Source organism: Rhinatrema bivittatum, chromosome 13 (assembly GCF_901001135.1).
Source record: "Rhinatrema bivittatum chromosome 13, aRhiBiv1.1, whole genome shotgun sequence".
Classification (NCBI taxonomy): domain Eukaryota; kingdom Metazoa; phylum Chordata; class Amphibia; order Gymnophiona; family Rhinatrematidae; genus Rhinatrema; species Rhinatrema bivittatum.
Window position 1 is genome coordinate 23709448 of NC_042627.1, and position 19236 is coordinate 23728683.

Sequence of the window (19236 nt, forward strand, 5' to 3'; positions counted from 1 at the left end):
CCTAGTTTCGTTATAATTGTGGCCAGAGCTGCTCACAACTCAAAGTACAGTCGCACCATGGACCTTCCGATATTTTGTTTTATATTCCTCTTAATACTTAGCATTCTATTTGAAATCTTCAGCCTGGTGTGCAGCAGTCAAAAGCAAAGTATCATTCACAATAACCCAATCTTTTCCTTGAGTGGCTGTGTCTTAATATGGAACCCAGCATCATGTGCCCATAGCTTGGATTATTCTTCCTTCTATGTATTTTGCACTTGGAATGGAGTAGCCACCTGGTGGTTAGAGCAGTGGGCTAGAACCAGGGATGCCAGGGTTCAAATACCACTGCTGCTCCTTGTGACCTTGGGGAAGTCACTTCACCCTCCATTTCCTTAGGTACAAACTTAAGACCTGATTTTAAGGCTTTTCCCCCATTCTGTCTATAGAAAAAAGATAGAATAAATCAGGCCTTTTGATTGTAATCCCTCTGGGGATAGGGAAATACCTATGGTCCCTGAATGTAAACCAGCTTTGAAGTGTCAAAAAGCAGAATATAACTCAAATGATGCCCATATTAAATTTTATCTGCTATGGAGGTGCCTAGTCCTAGTCTCGCAAAGTCCTTTTGCAATTACTCAACTGTCATCTGCAATCACATTCCCTTTTACAGAGCATTTATAAATGCCTGGGGTATGTCACTTTGTTCATTTCTCTTAATGAAGAAAGGAAACTGAGGTGGACTGAACACTTCTTTAAACTAGTTACCAATCCACAGACATTGCCTCCATGACTAGTTTCCTGAGTCTCAGTTTTTCAAAGTCTTTCTGAAAATCCAAATACACTATATATAGTATTTCCAGACTTTCCCTTGTCAATGTTTTGCTCCTTCAAAAAAAAAAAAAAAAAATGGATTTGTAAGGCACGATTTCCTTTTACTAAGCCCTGTGGTTCTGCCCAGTCTATCCAGATAGCCAATAATTTTGCTCTTCAGAATAGCTTCTACCATTTTGCCCAGCACTGTAGTTTCTTGGATTACCCCCTGAGCCCTTTTTAAATATGGGTGTTGGCCATTCTGCAATATGCAGATACCATAGCTGATTTGAATGAACAGATACTAGCAAGAAGTCTATCATTTTGTTTTAGTGTAGGACTCTTGAAGGTGTATACCATCAATTCCTGGTTATGTGTTACTCTGGTTGATTTTCTTTATTACATTGTCCTGTTTCACCATTTGATTCAGTCCTCAGAATGTTTCCAGCACAAATCTCCAATACCCTCAGTAAAGGCTAAAACAAAGCATCTAGGTTTTTGCACTCATCTAGTGGTCTAACCAACAATTCACAGACTTCTTCAAATACACTTGAAAGTTTATATTTTCTGGTTTTTTTTGCTTATGACCAACCTTCCTTTCAAATTGTAGTGGCCAAGGATACAGGAATAAGCTAATACATTCTAAAGGCAAAAAGACAGGAATAACCTATACCACAATCTCTGCCAAGCTTTAAGTCACAAAAATTTCCTAGCAAAGCAATACTTGCAGGTTTGTTTGTTTTTTTTAAATCACTAGTATAGGTAGCTTCTGCTCAGTACTCCCTTAGAATTAGGAATTGTTTACCTCTCCATTCATAAAGGCTGAATAACTCAAATCTGGTCATGAGATAGCAGCAGAGTTAGATGAAAAAAGTTGCTTTCCTCAAAAAGCAAGAGCATGTTTATATTGTGTTGCATTACTAGTTTTGAAATCTGCTATACAGTGTAAGAGAGGCTTATAGCCTGTGCCTGAACATCTTTACATACCAGAACTCAAGCCATGGGTAATAGAATTCAGTCCCTTCATGTATGCACCGTATTCCACAAAAAAATTGTTAATGTGGAGTCAAAATGGTGACAGTATGTAAGAACAAGGTGTGAAACCAATAGGTAATGCTGTTACAAGTAGACAAAGGTAACAATCCAATAAAGTCTTCAAAAACAGCATTTGTTTTGATCAAAGAGATTTCAGAGAAATCCAGCCCAGACATGGTTATGTTTTGCCATAGGTGCTGCATCATGAGGGACCCACAGAGCAATTCCCATATAGTTGAAAGCATCTATACAGAAAGCTCAATCAGAACAGTGGCAAGTTTACAGCTAAACAGAAAATTCACATAAACATACCAGATTAAAGCTCCAATGACTGTACTTTTATAATCTGTCCAAGAATAGTCATTGAACTTCAGTTTGGTATGTTTTGTGAATTTGTGTGTTTCTGATTGGGAATTGCTCCCTGAGGGTTCCTCTTGACAGCCCCTATGGCAAAACATGGCTATGTCTGGGTATTGCATTTCTTTGAAAGTTTGCTTTGTTCCTCAAAATGCTGTTTTTGAAGACTTTATTGGACACTGCTGTTCTCGCACCTTGTTCTCTCTTGCATTGTATTCCAAACAGCTAGCAGCATTAAACCCCGTTTCTGTAACGCATTGGCCTAAGAATGTGCATGAATGCACTCTCTGCAGAAGCATTACATAGACATTAAGACACAAGTACTTAACAGGAGAGGAAAATTTTGAATCAGTACTCACAATACTAGATTAGCCTTTGACAGGTCATTAAGGACACTAGAGTAACTACAGCTAGCCACCTAGCATTTTATTGTATTAATATTTGTGTTTTGCTTCATTCAAACTGTGCTTGAAACAGTTGCAGCTAACATGAACAGTATTTGATAAAAATGGACAAAAAAAAGTTACAGGTTTGTAATAAAGCCAGTCTTATAGGCCACTCAGCCCCAACATCCCTCCTTAAAAAAAGGGAACACTTTTAGCCCTTGTTACACTAAATTCATTCCATGATTACATCAAATTATCCAATTTGATAATGGTGGTCCAAAGGGACCACCATTGGTTAGTGCCCTCTCCTAGAAATCCCATGCTAAATCATTAGTTATTACCCCTCAATACAGAGGTGCATAGGCTTAACTTCTGTTGTCTTAGTACTGGAATTTAACGCTTGGTCAGAGGTGCTGTGCACTCGTTTTAACATCCATATTATACAAGTTTTTCTTCCTTGAAAACAGCACATAGGCTGGAGCCTATTCCTAGATCTTTTGAGACTGAATCACTTGAGTTCCCAGGCAGGAGGAAAGGAAAGGAAAATCTCTAAACAGTGATAACGTTCCCTGCTAGCACAAAGGCAATCAAGAAGTTGAAGTTTGGTTTTCTTGCTGGCTAAGGTTTGAAGGAAAACTGAATCACCCACACTTCCATCTGGGCAAGGGAGAAGGGTAAGACCCACGAGATGGGACTGAGAAAGTGGAAGCAAATAGGGATGTCCCTACTCTGGGAAAACAAAATGAACCAAGTGTCAGCCTTGTAAGCTGTATATGGACTAGCTGGATCAAGAGTTGCAATTTGATAAGTCATTTGTTAATTGTTATACCCAAAACTATTTAAGGCCTATTCTGCTGTTAACATTACAGCCCATACTGAACAAGTAGCTCTAACAGTATCAATTTGGATTTTTAGACTTAAGTGAGGCATTTAGTTTATCATTAAGTTTCCCCCATCTCACAGAAGACACCCTAAAAAAAAGGGTGCATACCACCAGTCTGAGGGCCACAAACTGCTCTCATTTCCAGAATAACCACAAGCAGTTTGCATAGCCTGAAACAGTCTGCAGGGTTCCAAAGCTGGGGTAGTGCACCCCTGTCCTGAGACAATACTTCAAGACCCACCATAATTCCCCACAAACTGGTCCGACTTCCAGAATATCTAAATATTCTTGCAATGTCTAGACCAGGTCAAACTGCATGTTTGGGCCTCCCTAACATCCAGACCTATATGGAAAAATACTTTTGATCTATTTGTTAGTACTGATCACATAAATCCCAATAAATTAGATATGTCAGCACAAAGTCAAAAGCAATCTGGTTTCTACTGTATTTAGCTGTATGAACATGTTAATGTAAAGAGACTTAAACCCAAATGGAACATCCCTGCCCTTTGACTAAAAGTGTCTGCTTTCCAGGTTATCCATGAATGACTATTCAGATGTATTTGCATATGCTTGGTCTGAGAATTCACCACATTTGTGGTATTTAAGGACTAGGATTATACTCCTCTAATTTAAGTGCCCACTCAGTGGATTTTGACCATGGGTCTGGATCCAGGACTTGCAGCTTGTGTCAGCCCCTTGCAAGAGTTTTGCTGAAGTAGTAATCTGAGTAAAGTAAGGAGCTTTTTCCAGCTTCATACTGCCTATTGGTGGGATCTATACCAAGCTCTCCTGGAAGCCTGCTGCTGTAACCGCTAGTTAGAAAAGGGGCACAGTAAGGAAAAACTGGTCTTTGTACCTCAGCTTTGACCTCTTCCCTTCCAAATAGCAAGCAGAGTAGAACTTAGCAGGAAGCTTGAAGGTGAAAGTAGGTGTTGGACCAAATGTTCCCATTCCTTCCTTATAGTACTGCTTACCCAAGGTCTCAAAAATCAGAATTGGAGTCAAGCTTCCAGTCTTGACTTCAGATTGGCTCCTGCTCTTAGTGAGGGTATCACAAAAGGGTGCCTACAATAGCCATTAGACCACGATGAGTAACCCTGGTCTTATTTTACCATAAAAGGGTATTCCAGCGTTGTCACTTCCAGACTAGCTTAGTACACACTTATGGATGAAAAATGCAATAGGATATTTTAGTCTAAGCTAGTTTGTCTAAAGTGTTAACTCCTATTTCTACTTTGAATACTCCTATCCCCATCTCCTAAAAAATAAACATGTAGGCTCAGACAAGAATTCTGTGACCAATCAAAAGTGACAACTAGAAAAGCAAGTGTTGATTATAGTGAGCAATGGCATGCTAGCATTAGGTGATGTGCAGAGTGTGCTACCTAAGTACCTGGGATGTGGGGAGGCCTGTGAAAGGGATGTGGTAAGCAGGGTGCAGGGCAGACTCACCTGAGCGTGAAGTGCCGCAGCAGCTGCAGCAGCTGCTGGGTAAGTGAACGCAGCATGGGGAATGGCTGGGGTCAGTTCCGTGGTGTATAGTGGATAGGGAGCCCAGGCCTCTGGGGATGCAGGGATGATAGCTGCTCCTGTCAGGTCATCTAAACATTAAGAAAAGAGTTTATAGTACAACATTTTTGTGATAAAAAAAAGTTTCCCCATATGCAACAATATGGTAAGTAGCCTAGTGGATAGAGCAGCAGGCTATGAACAAGGGTTCAAGTCCTGGTACCTCTGACCTTTGACAAGTCACTTCACCCTCAGATACAGAGTGTAAGCCCTCTGGGGACAGGGAAACACCTAGAGTACTTGCTTTGAAAGTACCTGAAAAGTGGAATACCAAGTCAGTCACCTTTTTAAAATTCTATTTTTGATACTCCTCCCCCTCCAGGAGCTATTCCATAGACTACATCTAACATGCAGCTAGGTTTTACAATAAGATTTCTCAATCCACAGTTTACAGGAACAGCTTTACAAATTTCTACTTCTAGAAACTTAGAAACAAACATGATGGCCCATTATGTCTACCCATACTCAGTCCACGAATATCTGAGGTTGGGGCAAAGAGTAAGTGCTATAACCTTGTATTAAATATAAACTAGAACAGTATTATAGCTAGTTTATTAAAATTCTAAACACAAATTTAGGTTGTTCAAATGAAACCTCAAACTTATTGTATTACTTTCTACAATTATCTAATACAAAAAGCCTTATATGAATTGAAAAAAGTTTATCCAATAAAATAGCCCTAAATTTAACTAGTTAAACTTTAATTGGTCTCATGTTCTGGAAGATGCTAATCTCAAATATAGCCCTGGATCATATTTCCAGAACCCTATACCAGGAACGCTTGTAACTAGGACAGAGCTGCCTGTCCAGGCCTAGATCCTGGACACAGTATGCACATTCCACCTGTAGAGGACAGATCTTGTGGGAAGGTGGCTAGATCTTTCCCAGGACAGTAAGGAGGATCATGTAGCATTCTCCTTTAGTCAGTGGCAAGGACAGAGACTGCCATGTGGATTGTGATTATTAGAGTATTGAACCTGACTGATACCAGAATTGTAAATAGACTCCTTATGGGAAAAGTTGTTACAACTCAGCCCATACTTGTACTCCTGTGGGAAAGGGCATTCTAGGTTTTTCCCACTTGTGGGATGAAGAGGCCAGCTTATTTGAAGTGACGGTGGGTAGGTAGCCATTGGGAGCCTGTGATTTTTAACTCCAGTATTGATGTGGAGACCAATGAATGGTATTCTTGTACCTTAGAATAAGATGCTTGAGTAATGCATGAATACAATTTGTTAGGAAGGCTGCTTAAGGGGGGGGGGGGGGGGGGAGTTGACAGTCCACTTGGGCACAAGTGATCTGGCTAGTAGGACAGTCTTAGGCAAAGACAGTATTACCTGGATGCTAATGGGGAGCAAAGCATCTCAAATTTTGACATGTTCAAAGTCAGAGAGTACATAAGGCCCCCATCTTTGATGAAAGTGACCCTAGGTGAGATTCAGATCATAAACTAAGGGGGGGGGGGGGTAGATGAAAGCCAATTTGTTTGGGCCATCACCACTAAAAATGACTGAAAAATACAGAAGTGAGGTACTCACTAGGGTACCATTGAGCAATAGGTTAGATGGGCAGTAGGTATAAGGATATCAGATGCCAAGGATGGTCCCTCCCAATGGAGTGACTGTAGGCCAGAGTACATCTAGGGCAGCAATTCTCAACTATGTTGCGACAGGTGTCACACTTCCCAGTCCTCCAATGGCCCAGCTGCTCCCCCTGTCCCAGCTAGATGCAAACCCCTCTGCCCAGGCTTGAAATGCTGATAGCCTGAGCAAGACGGCGGAAGAACTGGAAGCAGCATGGTCTTCCCACCCCCATGGCCTGGAAGAGAAAAGTGGTGTGCAGCCACATGCATAAAGAGGAGACCATACTAAGGTACAAGTGTATGCAGCATTGGTCCAAAAGAATGTCATCCCCAGTGGCCAACGGGACTGAGGTCATGAGGATTGTAAGAGGTAGCTACTGCTGCCACTAGCTGCTCTTTGGTGGTAAGGGGAGTGGGCATATAATTAAGAAATAGCATTTATGTAACTTAGTGTGTGACAGAGCCTGTGTGTATGAGAGCACATGTAGGTGTGATTGAGAACATGTGTGAAAAAGCATGTGTGATTGAGAACCTGTATGTATGTGAAAGAGCCTGTGTAAGAGACCTTGTGTGACGGGAGAAAGTTGCTAGCAAACCCCCTTGTGCTAATTCACAGAAATCTCAGGATACCTGCATATCCAGTGTTCCCAGGTATGGAAGACAGAGCATTTTTCTTTTTAATTGGTCTGTGTGTTTGAAATATCTAAAAAAAATTTAAACTTAAACTTTAAGTGGTTATTCCATTCATCAGCTGTTTTGAAATCTTTATGGTTTTATTGCTACTGATTTTATTTTTCTTGATTTGAGGACTGGTTATGTTTTTTTCTTTTGTTGCACTGCATAGTCTCTGGCTTGTTACAGTTTCCAGTTCAGTTTTTGTCTGCATGTTTCTAGTTATGCTTTATAGTGACTATTTGTTAGGTGAGGGTCTGCACATGAGAGAGGTATTCTGCTGGCATGTAGTTTGTGTAGGGCTCTAGCGCAGCCTGGCTTATTCTGTTTTCCTAATAGGAGTATTGGGGTTTTAAAGCCTAATGTAATATTTTAGGTGTTTCCTTTTAATTGGAAAGGTGGATACTGTTTGAGTGCTGAAAGTTGGTGCTGTTCTAGTATGGGAGGTTTACTATAATCTTTCCCTTGTGTCACTTAATACAGGGCTTTAAAAACAATTACCACCGTGGATTGTAATGAGCAATGTGTCACGTGAGCATTGTTCAACAGGTATGTCATAATAGAAACACAGAAATGACGGCAGAAGACCAAACGGCCCATCCAGTCTGCCCAGCAAGCTTTTGCACTTTTTTTTCTCACATTCTTCTGTTTCTCTTGGCTCTTAGTAACCTTTTTTATTCTATTTCCTTTCCACCCCTGCTATTAATGTAGAGAACAGTGTTGGAACTGCATCTAAGTAAAATAGCTTAGTTAGGGGTATTAACCACAGCAACAAACAAGCTACACCCATGCTTATCTGTTTATCCAGACTATAATTCAGTCCTTGATTGATGCCTGAATATATATCCACCTTTCTTCATTCCCCCTGCCGTTGAAGCAGAAAGCCATGCTGGATATGCATTGAAAGTGAAGTATCAGGCTTATTTAGTTTGGGGTAGTAACCTCCATAACAAGCAAGCTACTCCCCACTTTTTTGTGAATGCAAATCCTTTCCACATTTCCTCATTGCCGCTGAAGCTTAGAGCAATGTTGGAGTCGCATTAACCATGTGTATGTTTATTGACTAAGGGTATTATCAGCAGGCAGTAGCCATCGTTCCTGTGAGCCACCCACTCTTCATTCACATCCTCTAGACTTTATGGATCCACAGAGTTTATCCCACACCCCTTTGAAGTCCTTTACAGTTTTGGTCTTCACCACTTCCTCCGGAAGGTCATTCCAGGCATCTACCACCCTCTGTGAAGAAATACTTCTTGACATTGGTTCTGAGTCTTCCTCCCTGGAGTTTCAAATCGTGACCCCTGGTTCTGCTGATTTTTTTCCAACGGAAAAGGTTTGTCATTATAACCTTTCAAGTATCTGAAAGTATCACCTCTGCTCCTCCTTTCTTCCAGGGTGTACATATTTAGATTCTTCACTCTCTCAAGTCATTCGATGAAGACCATCCACCTTTTTGGTTGCCCTTCTCTGGACTGCCTCCATCCTGTCTCGTAGATACCGTCTCCAGAACTGAGCGCAGTACTCCAGGTGAGGCCTCACCAAGGACCTGTACAAGGGGATCACTTCCCTTTTCTTACTTGACATTCCTCTCTATGCAGCCCAGCATTCTTCTGGCTTTAGCTATCACCTTGTCACATAGTGTCTAATCTGAAGTCAGTGAAACAATCACCCCAAGGTCTCTCCTGCTGTGTACATCAGCCTTCCCCCCCCCCCAATCGAATACAGTTATTCCGGATTTCCACACCCGATATGCATGACTCTGCACTTCTTGGGGGAAGAAAGGTATAAGAGCCACTGGTCTATGGTATAAATTGACCTCTTGAACCCTCTGGGCTGCAGATGGCATTTGCCTGCACTGCTGTGGTGTTAATCAGAAAACCCAAAGACATTTGTTACAATAGGCCTCATGCCATATAGGTTACTTGTATGGGAGCTTGGCCTTTCAGAAAGCCATGAACAAAATTTCAGTTACAATATAGTATAAATCTTCCATACAGCACTAACACCAAGCTCTCAAATAGTGACCCTAACTATGAAAATGCAACACTGCAAATGTTACAGCAGACTATAAACAAATGCACTTCCTATTAGGAAGACAGAATGTGTCAGGCTGCTATACATCCCTACAAGTGCTACATACTAGCAGAATACTTTAGTCACATACAGAACAGAGATCCCCAAACACAAAATTAAGCAACCATAGACATTTGTAGACAAAAACTGTACAGGAAGCCACAATCCAGACAATGCATGCAATAGAAAAAGCACCTTTCCTCAAAAGCAAAGAATCAAAAAATATAAGCAAAACTATACTAATCAGAAGAATACTTGTCAAAACAGATTAGTGTATTATCCATTAAACTATTGGCATTTTTAACTTCTAAAAATGAAGTTTCAAACCAGTAGATAATCAGGACAAAAAGTCCCCATCTATATACCTGAGCTTTTGATTTCAGGTCAACCTGTGATTGTTGTGGGTAGGGTAGATGTGGGAAAGGGAACACTCATACGTCTCCTACACATACACATGGGTGACAAGCACCATGTTCCCACCCCCAATAGGCTCACACAGGTCCTCTTCAGGCAGTGGAAGGATGCAGTCTGCTGTGGCCTTGCCAAGCCTCTTGTTACTGATGGGCAGAGGCTTATGCTAATTGACACCCCTGCTCCCAGTGGCCCAAATGTTGAGGGGGATCACAGCATGAGACCCCTGATGCACAAGTCTCATGTTTAATGCCTAAGACTTGGCATGTCTACTATATTACAAGTGTGGCCAACTCCCATCCTCCAGAGCCACAAACAGGCCTGGGTTTCATAGATACATGATGAAAAAAAAAAGTCTATTATGGCCCATCCACACCAACTATTTAGAGATGCCACAGGATATCCATGAAGAGATTTGCATACAAGGGAAGCAGTGCATGAAAGTCTTATGCATATTCATTGTGGATATCCTGAAAACGAGCCTGTTTGTAGCTCATGAGGATAACTGGCCACCCCTGCTGTATGGAGATAAGGAAAGGAGTAAATAGCTCAGCAACTATAAGTAGAGACATTGAGCTAGTTCTCAACTCAGTCCAAGATTCATGCAGCCAGGCTCTCAGGGTATCCACAATGAATATGCATGATAAATTTGCATGCAACTCATTCATATTTGTGGATATCCTGTAAACCCAGCTGGCTCAATGTCATGAGGACTGGGTCAAGAAATAGTCTATACAATAACACTTCCAATCTACAAGCCCTAATGGTGGACACAAACCTAGATATTGTTTCTATGAGAAGTGTCCCATTCATGGATCATACCAGGATATAATCTATTCAGGAAGGATAGTAGGATAGCAAGGTTAAACTGGGGGAAAGCTTTAAGGTTAAAAAAAGCTCAAAGCAATTTAAATGTGACATGGAAAAAAAGGAATCTGTGGCACTCTGGACCATCCTGGAAAAGGAAGATGGTTCTCATTTACATTAGTGCAGTCTACCTGATTCAGATAACTGGACAGATCTGATCAAAGACATCCAAAAGGTGCGAATGAAGGATATTTTAACCTGATGGAAGCGAATTAGTTTCCAATCTGCAGAAATCCCCTCAAGGGGCTCTCCTCTGTCAAATGGTAACAAATTCACACAGAAAGACAGTACTGGACCAGATGCAAATTGAGGGTTTCTAATATCCTGATAAGCAGTGCTCAGGTGATTGCCTATCCAATGGTATGGTTTGATACACGTACTCAAAAACTAGCAGCACAGGCTAGTTTAGACAAAAAAGTAAGGTATTTAACACAAACAGCACCAAACATGTATATACTGACAACTGAATCATTCAATCACAATGCCATCTTTGATATCACCAGCTCAAATTTATAATTGAGACAGTTTACAATTGGTCAGACTAACTTTATGACACTGGTGTTTCAGTAGATAATGCCTTCCTCAGAAGTTCAATCATGCATATAGATGCTTGGACTACCCTTACCATTATAAGCTTGAGCTGGTGAGAGTCTGAAAAGATGACATGTGATTGAATATGATACTGCTAGTATATGAAAAATTTGTGCTGTTTAGATTACCTCTGGTTTGATATAACCAGGAGAGGCATCAAGAGTCAGTTCTAGATTTCAGAACTAACCAGTTTTGTAAAAAAAAAAAAAAAAAAAAAAAAGATGTATTTTAAGGGTAGAAGGATTTAGATTAAGTGAAAACTGAGCTAAAAGCTATAGAAAGTAACAAGTTCATGAAAAAGGAAAAATGTTTTGCAAGCAATGTATCAGATGGCACAAAAATATCAGCATTCAGAACAGGGGATCTCAGCACCAGGAAGAATATCTGAAAGCTGAATGAGGCAGTGGAAGTATGGTCAGGATGGCAAAGATGAAAGTTGGAGAGAAAAGTACAGTAACCAGGCTTGAGGCGACAGCAAGAGGAAAGAATAGGAATAGCATGACAAGATTAGAAGTGTTATGGTGAACACCACAAATGCTAAATATTTCTGTTCAGTATCCATTGTTGGCAAGGATATGGAAGAACTATCCATGGATGCCATGCAGACACCTGACAAACCTGAACATGGACAAAGCTATGAGGCTGGATGAGACATTCCAAGATATTGAAAGATCTGAAGGACCTGTCAATTAATCTCTGGAGATGGGGAATGGGTCTACAGGTCTAAAAAACAAAACCAGATTAAATCTTTTTATAAAAATGTAATCCCTGGGCTAGTGTCCCACAGGACCCCAGAGATTTCACCTTACAACAGTTTAAAGCTATGTAACTTCTGATGTTAAATCTCTGAAGGCCAAGATTCCCTGTCAGGGGGGAGGGGGTGGGTGGGAATTACTACCTAGACCATTCAATTCAGCATTTAAATGTCTTATACAGCAGTAATCACACTGAAAGCTGATTTGTTTCCAACAACTTTACTGATGGAAAGTTGATGGCAGAGACATCCTGGATCCTAAAAGGGTCAACTCAAAATCCACATCCTAAAGTAGGAGTATGGGTGTATATACTCTGGGGACTCTACAACCCACAAAGTTTGTTCCCCCTATAATAGGACATTTCTTTTTAGTAAAGATCCTGTAGATTCTCTACATAAAAGCAGTAGGAGACAGGTTAATTTGACTTTAGTGATGGGAAAGTTAAAGACTTTTGAAAGAAATAGCAAAATCTTAAATCCAACAGGTTACATGATCTTAGGTAGCATGTTTTGTTTTTTTTGGGGGGGGTTTACACGAGGGAGATCACTGATTGGCATCAGAATTAGATCAAAGGCACTGTTGTGTGCTTGGATTCCCACAAAGCATTTGATGCTGCTCAATGTGGTCATCTAGGCCAGTGGTTCTCAGCAGGTGACAGGATACACTGCCTCATCAGCCCAGGTGGGAATTTGACTTCCTCCTACATTGGGCCTAACGGGAGGCTACTCAGTTCCTTCTCTTTCTGGCCCAGTGGGAGGCTCTTTCCTCCTTTACCCAGATCAGAGCTAGGCATTTCCAGCTCCTGTTCTGGGCCTGATGGGACACAAACTTTCTTCCCCTGCTGAGTTGACCTTTTCACTCTGGAGGGTGGGGATGCTGGGAAAATGAAGGAGAAACAGAGGGAGTGTGGGGGCTGCTGAGCAGGAAGGGGTGGGAAGCAGGGGAGTCAGGAATATGAGTGAGGATAATTGAAAGGAGTAATTGGGAAAAGGATGGAGGCATGGAAGGAGAGTGATGGGGATGCAAGAACCATAATGTCAGTTTTGGGAATGTGCATTTCTTTTATGTTTCTACTTTGTTCAGAGTAGGAGGAAATGTGTTTCTAGCTCTCCAGTTTTGCACTGCATGTAGAGTGGCTTTGAGGTTTCTGTCTCCACATTTGTAGTCTTTTATTCTGTATTTGGTCAAGGTTTGATCTGCATGTGTGAGGTGAAGTATTTTACTAGTAGGTAGGGATTGGTATCCCTTTGTTGCATTTTATTGGTGTTGCACTGTTGCCTTTGAAAGGAAGGGCTATTGCTGTTTGAGTTTTTGGGATTAGTGTTGCAATGGTAATGAATGTTTGCTACATGTGTTCAGTTTTTCCCCCAGGTTTTGTATTTTACAATGTGCCTGGTAGTAAAGGAGTTTGTTACTGAGATAGCACTAGAATCAGAATCTTATATAGCAAGTTGTATTTGAAATATCTAGCTCTGCATCCATTGTTTGGGGGTGCAGGGGAGTTCCTGTGAATGCAGAGTATGTTTTATATTTAGCCCCATGATTGTCAAGTGTTCGTGTGTCATGCCTGTAAGAATCTGCCAGGTGTATCCCAATAGAAAAAAGGTTGAGAACCACTGGTCTTGGATGTGAAACCTATGGTGGCTGACCGTTACAAGCTTCTGGAGGGACAGATGACTGAGCACAGTGGCAAGAGATCACTGAAAAAAAGGTGATGAGTGGAATGCTTCATTGACAGTTCAAGACTAGTTCTATTTGTTATAGCAGAAGAGTGGTTGTACAGAATATACAAAAGAGATAACGTCATTAAGGGACCAAATGAAAGTGTATTTTGCAGTTTTGGTTCTGTATGGCACCAAAATGATTTTACTATTGCCAAATATTGTACGTGAAAGGAACAAGTTAAATGGTGAGTCGAAGGTAAAATCTGGTTTAAGATCAAACAATTGAAAACAGTATGTCTTTTGTACAATAAAGGGCATACCTCAACCCTTATACTTGGCCTGGGAAGGGCACAACATGGACATGTGAGTAGCAGCACCCTGGGCTCATTTCCTCCCTTTGAGGGACTAGCCAAGGTCCAAAGCCTTGGCAGATAACAGATCACCATACTTAAGCATAGGGATGAAGACAACCAAATTAACTGGACAATGAAGGGAGTAGCCAAAGAGTTTAAAATGTTTAAAGGGATTTTATGTTTTTGCCCCACAGTTGCATTAAGCACTTGAAGTGCCTGTTTTAAGCAAATGTAAGTTTGCTTTATAAAAAAAGCTTAATACCAGCATTGCTTGGTTTTTACAGTGTAAAGAATTCCAATGGCTTTAAACAAAGTCTCTACCCAGTGAGCCTCCATAAGATCAACCAGCCCACTTTCATCCCTTCTATCTCAACCCAAAACTGGCTTCATTCCTTGCCCTAATACATACATATGAGTATACAAAGCTTTATCAAAATTTGCATAACATTTACAATGAAACATGTACAAATGGCATGGAATCACACACTTATCCACATTCATTCTTCAATGTTAAAAGTTATATAATGCTTAAGTACTGTTATACAAAACAGCAAACATAATCTGCTCTCTTCTAACATTGGTGATTATACTACACACCCTTATGGCTTTCATTCCTTGCCCACCACTTACCCAAAGTGGTTTTGAGGTGAGATACTATAATTGGTCAAAACGGGATTAGTCAAGTCTCCATAGCATGTAGTTTCCTGAGAAAGAGTCACTATCCCTTTTTGTTTTGAAATAGATACATGATTGCATAGATAGTCCCAGTCTGATCACAAGTTATGTTCCACAGTCTTGCATTCAGCAATGCCATGTCTCAGACTGGGGATATCTGCATTTGCATCCACAGGAACTCGACAGACAATGGGTGCAGAACAGAACTAGGGTATTACCCATTCAACTCACCATACAAAAAAAATTTCTGGTTCTGATGGCATCCCACTAAAAGCAAAGCTTCCTCTACCACCAGGCACAATGGCCCTTATGAAAAGACTAACATTAATGCATCTCCCATTGAGAAAAAACAAATGAGAGATACAAATTCCTACATGCTAGTAAGATACCTCACCTCAGTCACAGAGTCAACCTTCACTAAATACAGAAAGACCGAAAACTAAATATGGAGACCAACTGGAATGGAAACCCAAAAAAGTCATTCATGCGGTGCAAACCTGGAGAAATGGAAACAGATATAGCACCTAACACTCCCAGGATCTGCAATAGTTTGTGTGCATTAATGCGTAAAAGTCACACCTGCATTATGGAATGCACTGAATAACCCTACCTATAGGTCCTAAACACCAATACACTTCCTATTAGGAAAACAGAATAAGCCAAGCTGCTATATATATCCCCACACAAATTGTAAAACTATATTAAAATGTTAGTAAACTGGTGAACAGAACATCCAATTAAACTCAAATTAAAATTGTCCAAATAAATGAAATATTTCAAGACATACATCACATACCAATTAAAATAGTAGTCAATCCAGAAAAATAAACTTAAGTCACCTTTACTTACCCCTCCTCCAGCACCTAACGCCTTTCCCTTGAAGACTAAAAGCAGAAAGCACACACCAGAAGTGGCAGTGGCTGCTGAAACTGACATGGTCCACAACCAGTCACTCACAGAAACACATCACCTCCCTGACCAGTCTCACATGCCTGAGTGCAGGCATTTGTGTGGTAGAATGGGAAGCTTGAGTGCGTGAGAGCTTCTGGCTGCTGGGATCGGTGCACAGTGCAAGTTATGTTGCACAAATTGCAGGTAGCATTATCAGGTCAGAACATTATTGCTCAGGCAGATAATGGGTAAGCAACTTCTGCACAGTTCAAACTAAGTTTTACAGTTACTGAAAAACGCAAGTGCAACAATTGCAATATAGGCATGTTAGGGACCTAGATGGAGAGTTTTGTTTAGTTTTATTCTTTGCATATATGTCTGGGACTGGACCTCCCCAGTGAGAAATGCAATCATTTATAATTCAGAAAACAATTGAATTTCATCCAGTCCCCAGGCTCCCACAGCCCTCATCTGCCTGCTTTTATGGCCACTGGGAGCTCCAATGGCCTCATCTATAACCAGCACAGCTGAGTGCCACTTTAATTGCAGCTCTGCAGTGCTTACTGTTGCATATTGGGGTGGGGGGGGAGGAGGAATCCCCAGAACTGGCCTCTTGCTTGCAGCTCACTGCTGCATTGGGGGATCCCTGCTCCATTGTGGCTCCCTACCTCTTTAGGGGAGGGAAATCCTGGCATGGCTGGCCTCTTTTTGCAGCTCACTGCTTGAGTTTTATTTCAGCAAGGCCAGCCTGAGCTTCTTTGCAACCAATCCTCCCAGCCCCCCTTCCTGCCCCACCAGCCAGAGGCTTCCTCCCTTCTAGGAAGGTGGTAGTTTCCCATTGGGAGCAGGAAAAAGGGAAGGGAAGCACAGCCAGGCAGTGGGATGCTTGGCAACATACTGGTTGAGAATTACTGTTCTAGAGTATTGCAATTTCATGTACATCCCTATGCTTTTACATCAAGGAAGCCTCATAGTAATATCACTATTTAACACCTGATGTTCATGCTTCCTGTCACTGTAGACCCTACCCTACCATGTTTAATGACCTATGAAGTTATGTTCACTGGGAAGCAATTCCAGGCATCAGCTAGCTTCAGTAGAAGTAGTTCTTGCACTTCTCCTAGGCTCCCTCATTTTTTAAGTTACTTTATCCCTTTTCTATAGGGAATCTCATCTTGTACTTTGAATATGCTAGAAATTGGTTTCCAGCCATCTGCACCCCCACCCATTTCACTTTTCTTCTAGGGCATCGCCTTCCTTCTAAGATTATATAAAGCTTGCACTGCAGTCCCCATACTATTTGCAATGAAGTTCTCCTCCCCATGTAACACTGAACCCCTTAGCATACCTGCTCTCAGGGTACAACTACACTACATCTTCCCAATATGCTTGAACCCTGCTAGCCATGAACAAGATGTGCTATCCTAAGTATCAAGACATTTTTCCTCCAATCTCTGAATTTTCTAAAGTTTGAATTCCTATTTAACACAAGTGTCCTCTGTCACACAAGGCCCCTCAATTCCTTTATAAATTTGAGTGAAAGATGGCTGTTTGCAGTGCTTGTGATGGTGGAGCAAGCTGTGTGAGGAAGAAAGCAAGTTTACAGTCTAATATCTGTGACCATTTTCATGTCTAAGTTAAAAAGTATTACAAATTTGTTCTAAATATTTAATTTGGAAGTTACAGTACACCTGTGCATATAAGTATCAGTAAATGTGTAGTTCTCATGAGGTAAGTCTCATTGGGAATTCTGTTTACAAGCTTTTGGGCTGTCCTTGGGTAAACACTTTACCAAGTCATGCCACAAAACCAGTCAGCTCTTCTCATCTGCAGGGCCCTGAACAGATGCTTTGAGATATTCATTAGGTCTAGAATGCTGTTGATGGCAAAGATCATCTTAATAGGAAAGGAACCACATTCATATCTAAACTCATTGTTGACTTGACATGCTATCCAATGCTTCAAATTTGGGTTGATGCATGTAATTTAGAGAGCAATTCATGTATTTGCTTACAATAGAAAATGGAATTTTGTTTCTAAAAGCAAAGGGTGAGAAGAATCTACATCACCAGTACTACCCTGTGCTCTGAGAAAGTAGACTTAAATACTCTAAAAAGGGGGAGCAGGAAAAATCAGGTTAATGTATATTCTCAATTCAGGTTCAACCTAACCATCCTAGAAATCCCTTCTCTCCCCAAAATAAAGTCAACTGTCCTGAGTTTGTAATGTTGGTTCAATGAAGAACTGCAATTAAGACCATGTCACTGAGAACCCTTCACCTGTCTAGGGTGTTCTCTTAAAATGTATCATATTTAAGGGTATGCCATCAGATCTGATGACCAGTAAAAGCTATTTACTGGGTCTGTGCTAGGAGATGCTATAAAGGATGGACCTGAAATTAAGCTCACTTCTAGATAAGAGAGTCAAGTTGACCATACATTTGTTCTGTCAGATGTAAATTTGGTACTCCTGAGTCATTCCTTCATGCCATTTGATATAGTTACTTTACATACACTAAAACTTGCAACACCATCTACTCACAGGGGTCCCGTGCGATGAAGTGTGCTCCCAGGGCAGGGTGGATATTGGTGGGGTTCGGTGTGGCCATTAGCTTGCTTTTTGCCATCTTTGTATTGGCTTTTGCAAACTCTAGCCGCAGGGTCTGTGGGTTCTCTGGGTCAAAGCGAATGCCCTACGAGATGAGAAATTTAAAGATGGATACCAAGAAATTTAAACACATTAAGCTGTTATGCCAGTCAAATTATGATGATTAATCTGGCAAACATACCAAGAGCCAAAAAATTAGGTTTTAAACATTTGTAAGTATTGTCTTTGGAATGAGATTCTTGTAGTGATTACTGAAAAAGCTGACACGATTTGGTACAATATACAAGGGCTAGCACTAGTCTAGTATGTACTGTAGAACAGGTGATTTTAGCAAGTCTGCCTGCACTGTCCAGCTCTAACCAGTCAGTAATCCTTCACTTCCATTCTAAATAGAGTTAAGATTCCTCTGGATGGTTTTAAAAATATCTATTGCTTGCTGATAAGTATATCCCCATAGTAATATTTTCCATCCTGATCAGGGGGGGGATAGGGTTACTCTAAATCTGAAAAGTTCTCTTTCTATGGATATCCAACCCTATTTCTTTATTTGGTTTCTCATTAAAGGGACTTATATACTAAAGTTCTCTACCATTGTGTATCTACGAAAAATGCTTAATATATTAAGGTCCTAAAATGGTGTTAGGGTTGCCATAACATCTGTTCACAGCTCCTGAGCTTAAGAGCCCCCAGACTGACACTAGGCTAGGGCTTCTGCATTTACACATACTAAGTTCCCAAGGAAGCTATGCCTGTGGCCCCCTACTGAAGATGGTCACTGATGGCTGAATTATAAAAAGGGTATAAATATGGAGGCACACACCATGTAGCTGCAGATGAAAGCTCATGGCATTGTAGCCTCAGGACAGGCTCTGAATACCAAAGAAGGGTGAAGGTGCTGGGCAGAGAAAAAAAGTTTTAGTTTCTGGACTGAGATATCAGCATCTTGTATATGGAGCTGAAAGTTCTGATCAGGTTAGCAATTCATGCAGAACAGGAATAGGCATGAGTGTTGAATTTTGAAAGGGAACTTAGGTGTAACAAGACATGAGTGAATCAAGAATTAGAGTAGC

The 19236-nt window shown here is 40.9% G+C and overlaps 1 protein-coding gene across 4 annotated transcripts in view; it reads right to left on the minus strand.

Annotated features, from left to right (window-relative positions):
- Window positions 1-19236, minus strand: part of RBPMS2 (RNA binding protein, mRNA processing factor 2) — a 100474-nt gene that overhangs the window by 22532 nt on the left and 58706 nt on the right. For 2 of the 4 annotated variants that reach the window (XM_029574987.1, XM_029574986.1), the window contains exons 5-6: window positions 18101-18251; window positions 4909-5057 (exon numbers count right to left, since the gene is read on the minus strand). In XM_029574987.1, coding sequence (XP_029430847.1) covers window positions 4909-5057; window positions 18101-18251 — 300 coding nt within the window. The remainder of the gene's footprint in view (window positions 1-4908; window positions 5058-18100; window positions 18252-19236) is intronic. The other 2 variants (XM_029574985.1, XM_029574988.1) reach the window with 1 other exon arrangement.